Genomic DNA, 8143 nt, shown 5'->3' with positions numbered 1-8143 from the left:
TAATAATCTTTTCTTCTTTTTCTTTCTCTTTTTCCTTTTCCTTTTTCCTTTTTCCTTTTTATTTTTTTTTATTTTTTTCTCCTTTTCTTTTCTTTCTCTTTTGTGTTTTTCTTTCGCTTTCTCGGAGTTTGGTTGTTGGAGTCTTGGAGGTAGACAACCTCAAGGCCGACGCCTCCGAAAAGGGACATCAAATCGCCCATGATTCTCGCCACTCATGACCTTAAAATTTATTCTCACGAATAGCATAGGACACTGACCACATCCAAGACAGTTTTGGTCGTGGTTGAGCCATTCTCGTCGCTGTTTGAACAGGAGCATTGTTGACGCTGGATTCAGGGGTTCAGGGGTCGCGGGTTAGGGTTACTAACATCGCAGCTCGGGGAAGATCAGCACCATGAGGGCAAGAGTCTTTTTCAATGATCTCTGTTGTACATTCCCATACGTCTATCACACCACAGAGACGATCTTATGTGGTTGTTGACTCGTCCCCCTTTTGATTTCATCTCCGTCTCCGCCACCAGCGACATCTCCACCCCTAACCCTAACCCTACTCTTCATGTTTATTTCGGGGAGAAGCGCGAGAAGAACTCCCAAGTGTTGCCCGGCGCAAACGGCGTCGACGAGCCCTGATCAACCTGCGAGGGATTGTGGTCTCCGTTGTGGATCACCCATTGAACCTTCCCGTTTTGTCAAAACCACGTCATCGACAGCGTGTTTGGAGGTAGGGGTACTTACGGGATAGTCAGGGAGGCAGCCCTGGTACTCCGTTTTGACGGAGCGGCCGCCGTTGGGCTGAGGCTCGTAGGCAAGACGCTGGCAGCCGTTGTTGCGGACGAACTGGTCGCGGAGCTGCCGACCCATCTGAACATTGAGAACCGAGTCGGAAGTACCGTGCTGGCCGTAGTACGCAACAGGCTGAGTACCGCCCTGGCAACCGCTGAGAAGACCGCCAGAGATGACAGCAATAGCACGGATTTGCTGAGGGCGAGCGCAAGCAAGAGCGAAGGACATGCCACCGCCCCAGCTGAAGCCGGTAGAGAAGCGGAGGCTGGTCTCGACGCAGAGGTCGTTCTCGATGGTCTCGACGAGACGGTCGAAGAAGGCCGTGTCCTCGTTGTTCATGTTGGCCCAGCCCTGGTTCTGGCCCTCAGGAACGACAAAGATGGCGGTCTCGTTGGCGAAGGGAAGCAGACCGTGGTAGGGCAGGATGCCGCCGCGGTTGGGGTCCTCGCCATTGACGATCTTCTGCATGCTGCCGCCGCGCGGGTGCCAGAGGAAGATGATCTTGTACGGGGTGTCCTTGTTGTAGTTGTTGGGCACGCGGAGGGTGTAGTAGCGGTTGCGGCCTTGGACGTTGATGGTGTAAGCCTGGCTGCGGAGGGTCGGGTTCTTGCCGCAGCCCGCCGACGGGGCCGCGAGCACGAAGGTGCTGAGCCATGTCAGCGCGAGCAGCAGGGTGCTCAGCAACGAGGGGCGCCTAGAGAACATGATGCCGGTGTTTGAAGACACTGCGTCAAGCTGTTGGTCAAGGCCGGTGTGGAACACGGATGCTCTGAGGACTCAGGGGCAAACCAAGACGGTCTCGTCGTTGGCTTTATACTCTGAAGAACACCGGTATCCGATGTCTCTTGCCGCTTCTACCGACCGCGTCTCCTCTTCTCCAAGCTTCGATACGACAGGCGCGCGAATCGGATCATCACCTTTAATGGAGGCAAGATCCTAGGTCTTTTCCCGTTACCCCAGATTCTTTACCCCAGATTTCCTCACATCGGCACTTGTTCAGCTCTCGCCTTGAGCAATCAATTCGCGCGGCTGTTGTCAGGAGTACGCCTCATCGTCTTGTCATCACGAGATGGTCGACATTGAAAGACACATGGGTCTATGTTGATATTGCCGTCCCGCCTCAGTCAGGTGCCGCACCAGGGAGTTAGCAATATTGAAGCGCGTTTGGCATATATCGAATCTGACGAAGCCTATAGCTAGCTATTAGGCTAGCGGGAAGCTCCGCTTCTGGACTTTCCGTCCCTGGATCCTTCAGGATGCGCCCGAATCAGCTTCGACGCTCATTTAGCCGGAACATGCCGAATACATTTGCCATCTAGGATCTCATAACACGTACAGTGAGGTTCATAGACGTTCATAATATTTCAAGCTGCTAACATGAGCACAAGCAAGAACTCGACTACCTATTATTTACATCATCCGTTACATCATCCCCGTACCCCACTGCCGTTATTGCCCTCAGTTCTTGAGGTTGGGGTCAACAGGCCAGACGTCCAGCACCTCTTCCTTGCCGCTCAACTCCACAACGACCTCATCCTTCTGTGGCACATCCAGAACCAGAGTGTAACGACCTGGGTACAAGATCGAGTTGCCATCCTTGTCGTGCCTCGCCAGCGAAGCCACAGTCCATTCGAGCTTGGCCCGCTCGGTGCGACCCGGCTTGATGTTTCTCAGCCTGCCATATGTGGCCAGGCTCTTGAGAGGGTGAGGCTTGGGGCCTGGGGTTTCGGTAATGAAGACCAAGGCGACGTAATCCGAGGTGTGGCGCGGCCCGCGGTTGGTGACTTGCACCTCGAGCGGGGGAAGGGCGCAAGTATCCTTGTAAGTGTTCTTGCAATCCGCGAGGAGGGATTGGATGTTGAGCTTCAGGACGACCGGCTTCATGCCCGGCGTACCCGGCTTTCCAGGGGCTGGCAGCGGACGGTCGAAGCGAGCGTCGAAAGTGGTGTAGTGCAGGCCAGTGCCAAACGGCTGGACGGCGTGCGGGTACCACTTGTAGGTCCGGCCAGGGTTGCCGGTGCTCGGGTTTGGACGGAGGTTCATGTCGGTCATGGGGACGATCTCGGTGTAGTTGGCCGGGTATTGGGTCACAGGGAGACGACCCGCGGGAGCGTGAGTGCCGTTGATAACGGAGATGATGGCCGGACCGCCGTCCTGACCCGGCCAGTTGGCCCAGAGAATCGACGGGGCGCCCTGGAGCTTGAGCAGAGGGGTGTTGTCAAGCTGGTCGCCAAGCTGGATGATGACGAGCGGCTTGCGCAAGGCGGCAAGCTTGTTGATGAGAGTCAGCTGGGCCTCGGGCCAAGCGATGGTGAGCCGGTCAACACCCTCGTTGACAGCATTCGTATCGATGCCACCGAAGTAGAGGATGTAATCAGACTTCTTCGCCGCAGCGAGGGCAGCCTCAGTCCAGTTGTCCTGGGCAGCATTCGTCTGCAGAATGGGGCCAGGAGCAACGGCGACCTCGTAGCCGGCTTCACGGGCAGCCCAGACAGGGGTGTGGATGAAGGGCGAAGGGCCGCTGTAGATGCCCTTGAGCTTCGGCCCGTCGTCGGCCCAGAAGCCGATCATGGCCACCTTGGAGCCCTTCCTGAGAGGTAAGGGCAGGGTGTTGCGGTCGTTCTTGAGCAGCACAAGGCCGTCAATGGCCGACTGCAGAGCCAGCTGACGAGCGTACGGGGTGTCGACGTCAGCACGGCCAAGGGATGCCCACTCGTTCGTAGGGCCGTCGAAGTAACCACCGTGGACGAGGCCCTGGAAGAGGCGGACGAGCGCCCGGTCAACGATGGTCTCGTTGAGGGCTCCGCTGTTCCATGCGCCCGGAATATCGGACGACCCTTCATACTCGCAGCTCAAGTCCATGCCGTTGTTGAAACACATCGCAGTGCCAGCGGCCAGGGTCGGAGCATACTTGTGGTTGAGGGAGACGTCGGCAACGGCCTCGCAGTCGCTGGTGATGTAGTTGTTGCTCTCAGTCCAGTTCCAGTGCTCCCTCAGGACCTTGTTGAGGAGGTAGTCCGAAGCGCAGGCCGGGACTCCGTTCACCCGGTTGTAAGAGCACATGATGCTGCCGACCTTGGAGTCGCGAGCGCACTGCTGGAACGGCTGCATGTAGTACTCGGCAAGCTCCTGGGGCGTGATGCGCGCGTCAAAGTCATGGCGGGTCGTTCCCTGCCACGACTCGAGGTCGTAGCCGGCATAGTGCTTGCAGGTGGCGATGATGCGGCGCGTCTTGCTAGTCCCCTCCAAGCCACGCAGCAGGTGCTTGGTGTATCTCTTGATGACGAGGACATCCTCACCCGGCGTCTCAGATCCACGGCCCCAACGCGGGTCCCTGTACGGGTTGACATCGGGGGTCCAGTAGTCGATGCCAGAACGGTCGTTGTTACCAAACGCCCTGGACTCGTTGCCAATGACGACGGCAATCTTCTCGATGAGATCGTCGTCGAAGGCCGCCGCCATCATCAAGGGCATGGGGAATGAAGTGGCATAGTCGAAGGGGGGGGCGAATGAGATGCCAGGGGCACCGGCGACGCCATGTAGGGCCTCAGACCACCAGTTGTACGCAGGGAAGCCCAGACGGGGGACGCCAGCGGCTTTGCTAATGATTTTGTGTTAGTCCGGAGCAGATGCAGACTGGACGCTGGTGTTACCAGTCAAACCCCTTACCTGACAAGGTTGGCCAGCTTCTCTTCAACCGTCATAGCTGCCACGAGCGCCTCAGCGCGCTCCCGCGGGCTCGCATTCTGGTCGCAGATCTTGTTGAGGCTCAGAGGCGGCTTGCCGCAGTCGGGGAGGACCCCGGCGAGAGCGCCGGCCGCATAGGCCGTGAGGACTCCGATGTTGGTCAGCCTGGTCATTGCGAACGAGTGACAGGGCGAGCGGTCCAGAGAACCCGAACTCTGTTGACACGCCGTGGCTCGTTTTTGGGCTCTTATATCCTCCCCATCACGGCGGTTCTCTCGGAGGATAGTCACTGTTCACCATACTAACGTCCCACCATCGGATGAAGCGCGCGAATGGTCGCACCATCGTCTCTCGGAGATTCACTGTCGTTCCGTGATCGAACACGGCAGCTGCCGCGAGTGTGTAGTCTATTGGGGCGCTTGAGGTGTATCTTTTCGCTTGACCGTTGTTCCCCGCTCACCTTAGCACGTTCCTGCAGACGGGACGGGGATGTCGGGAGGCGGTCCGCAACTCGGTGTGGATCGCGGCAATTGTATACGGAGAATACTATAGTTCGAGAAAGCGGCAATTTATCCAGTCGATCCTCGTCCGACCACTTAGATACCCAGATACCAGGTTCTTGCGCGCTTGATATTATCCTGTTCCCGCGTTGAGTTACGGAGGCAAGATCCGATGCTACCTAAGATCTAATGAAAGCGGGGATGGCGTTCGGGAAAGCCAAACAATCGAAGCGGCATGATGTTCTGGAAGAACATTCCTGAGATTCTATGCAGTAGTGCTGGTACATCTCGGCAGCTAGTATCGGGCAAGATGCAGAAGGAAAGTTATGGTCTCGCACCACTCCTCGAAGAAGAGCGCAGTGTTATTATCTTTTAGTTTTGTCTCATGCATGTTGTTGAGATTGGTCTCAAACTCGTCATAGGACTCTGCCTGATGAAAAGGCCGCCCCAGTATCTTCCTCTGAACCTGAGTCAGGACGGGGGTCTTCCCCACCATAATCCATATATGGTAGACATGGTATATGCCCCGTGAATGGTATTAACAAACATAAAAGGAAAGAAAGGAAAGAAAGAAAGAAAGAAAGAATGAAAAGGAGAAATAGATAGGAATAGATAAAAAGAGAGAGAATAGGGTAAAGAAGAAAGGTGATTATAAATTATGATGGGAAATACGTTCCGGTTATCGTCGTCGCCACGTCGTATTTCAGGCCTACTCCATCACAGCAAGCGCACACCTCTTTTGCTCTAGTTTCCTCCCAGGGATACCCTCTTCTAGCGCAATCCGAGTCATGATTTCCTGATTGAGGAGGTGCTCATATCTCCTGGACAGGCTCACTCGGGAGCCATGAAGTAGCTCTCTCAATGACATCACATGAGGCCATAGCAACTGCAGTTTCTGGTCGACCTCCAAGGTGGCTGAGCGTAGGGTCTACCGGCCAGAGGCTGGGTTTCTGCTCCCATTAGTCCTGAGGAGTAGCTGTACTTCCATACATGACCTACGGGCCATGCGCTTGCGGCGCCTCGCCCGAATGTACTTGTCGTAGTCTACCACATGGACCTTCATCGCCGAGTTCGTCCCGTAAACTTCAAGGGAGTCGGGATCCAGACGGACCGTGCAATCTTGGCTCTGAAACTGCGTAGGGTCCAAGCAGAATAGGAAGACTGGCTCATTGCAGTCAGGGTCAAGGCATATGCGGCACCATCTCTTCACCTCTGACGTCTGAATTTCGGGGATTCTAGGTCTCAAGAGCGGAGACTCGGAAAGATCCTGATAAGGTTGTGGGGATCTACGTGGAGAGGCGTAATCCCGTAGTAAATAACCTTTTGAACAAGTGAGACGGCCTCGAGGAAAGACGGATGAAGATCACTGGGGGGAAGAGGGGGTTCAGCGCAACAGCCCCGCATCAAAGTCGATGGATTCGTGCTGATCATCAGAATCGAAGTTGTTCCAGAAAAAACGTTGAGACATGGATTGATATATGTTACTCTGTTGTTTCCGAGTGGTCTGTAATAACGGAGGCTGTATGCTCTGAAGTCTTGATTGATATGTAGGGTTCTCGGCGGTTTGATTAACATCCAACGGGCATGTTGATGCTGGGGAACGGGTTAACAATGAAGCCATAAGACAGTTGATTGCTTATCAGGTAATAACTTCTAATGAATTGAGATGCTGTAATTATTGATATTGCTTACCCACTGTGTAATTAATGCTGAATCATCTTACAAAACTGTTGATATTGATCTGGGCCTCCAAGTCTGTCGGAAGATCAGCTGCCGGATTTCCGGTTGAAGCTTGTTCCAGCCAGTGGCTGGGGAAGGCTGAGATGCTGGCATTTGGCGATTTTCAGGGTTAGTTTCAGTGACTGAGATCGGCTCAGTCGGCCCCGTCACCAGTGGCCAGTCAAGATGTAAGATCAGGGAGAGTTGTGTTGGTACATATATTTCTTGTGTCCCGTAACTTCCTTGCTCAGGTGCCTAATTACACAACTAAGACAATAATGGATCTTAGTCTCATTGTTTTGGTTGCTTAACGTCTACCCACTGTCCCTCTCTTCCTCTTTGTAATATACTTATTTGCTCGTACACTTCTCCCTCCTTTTTCGATCCTTCCTTTTTTCATGTTTGCCCCCCTTTCCCTTCCCATTTTCTTTCCCATTTTCCTTCCTATTTTCTTTTTTGTTTTTCTTTTCTTTGTTTTTTCCTTCTTCCTTTCTTCATTTCTTTCTCTTTTTCTTTCTCTTTTTCTTTCCCTTTTTGTGTCTCCTGGTAAAACGGCATGAATGCCTCTATAGTATTGTACCTTAAGTGGCCCAGGAAAAATACAATCCACAATACGTATTAGCTTACGCACATATGGTTTCTTAACTACCACTCAGGGTCTGAGTCGTAATCCTCATCATCCACTGATGCATACGGATCTCCCGACTCTTTCTCTTCGTCACTCCTCTTGTCCACCTGGAGCCACAACTTGTACGCGCCACCCGAGAGAATCTCGTACAACTCGTCAGGATTTACGACGCGATGCCTAATACAACATCTCCTGACATCCTTGGGAAGCGGCTTCGCCGCCAGAGCCACGGGTGCCAACACCGCACCGGAGGCTTCCATGAACCGGTGAAGAATTTCGGTCACCTGTGGCGTGACCTTGCGCAAGGCCACCGCGCCGGTTCCATTCAACTCCTCCTCCTCCTCGGCACGTGACAAGTTGAACCCGAGTTCGCCGCCGTCCCGGGACGCGGTCACAGTGTACCACCCGTCCTTTGTCAGGCCTGATAGCCGTCCACCGTCCCCGAGCACGCCTGGTGAGGCGAGCATATCTTTCAGCGAGTCAGGCAGCGTGTGTGCGACGTGCCAATGCCACTTGGGGTCGACGGTTGGGACATAGATCCCGAGATAGGACTCTCCCGGTGCAGCGATGTCCCGCGTGTCGGCCAGAGTGACGGCCTCGCTCCAGCCCCCGCTGGGGTTAATTTTGGTGGCGAGGGGTGCTCAGAGCCACCAGAGAGTCTCCATGAGCAGAGCCAAGCCACGGGACGGATTGCAGCACAGCGAGACGGAAAGTTGCTCCCAAGTCTTGATATCCCTGCCATTGATGGTGCCGCCGAGATGCCGACCACCGCTGGCCGAGAAGTCAACCTCCCCATACCCGAGCACACGAAGGAGACCCACCCCCC

General features: G+C 54.6%; 3 protein-coding genes across 3 annotated transcripts in view; all 3 read right to left on the bottom strand.

Annotated features, from left to right (window-relative positions):
* Positions 1-560: 560 nt before the first annotated feature.
* Positions 561-1488, bottom strand: VTJ04DRAFT_7344 (uncharacterized protein; the record flags this gene model as incomplete). Its single annotated transcript, XM_069365661.1, has 2 exons — positions 561-677; positions 736-1488. 2 exons carry the CDS (start codon positions 1486-1488, stop codon positions 561-563), a joined length of 870 nt encoding a protein of 289 aa, XP_069216673.1.
* A 753-nt stretch (positions 1489-2241) lies between these two features.
* Positions 2242-4643, bottom strand: VTJ04DRAFT_7343 (uncharacterized protein; the record flags this gene model as incomplete). The annotated part of the gene is made up of 2 exons (XM_069365660.1): positions 2242-4384; positions 4453-4643. The coding sequence occupies 2 exons, from the start codon at positions 4641-4643 to the stop codon at positions 2242-2244; spliced, it is 2334 nt and encodes a 777-aa protein (XP_069216672.1).
* Positions 4644-7334: 2691 nt separating this feature from the next.
* The window catches only part of VTJ04DRAFT_7342 (uncharacterized protein), a gene marked incomplete at both ends in the record, with an annotated part of 1941 nt that continues 1132 nt past the window's right edge, over positions 7335-8143 (bottom strand). The window contains 2 exons of the mRNA XM_069365659.1: positions 7335-7929; positions 8005-8088. Coding sequence (XP_069216671.1) covers positions 7335-7929; positions 8005-8088 — 679 coding nt within the window. The remainder of the gene's footprint in view (positions 7930-8004; positions 8089-8143) is intronic.

The sequence above is a fragment of the Mycothermus thermophilus genome (genome assembly GCF_041956435.1).
Source record: "Mycothermus thermophilus strain CBS 625.91 unplaced genomic scaffold VTJ04scaffold_5, whole genome shotgun sequence".
Lineage (NCBI taxonomy): Eukaryota > Fungi > Ascomycota > Sordariomycetes > Sordariales > Chaetomiaceae > Mycothermus > Mycothermus thermophilus.
The sequence above is the reverse complement of the archived record's forward strand: the minus strand, read 5'-3'. Positions and strand labels throughout refer to the sequence as shown.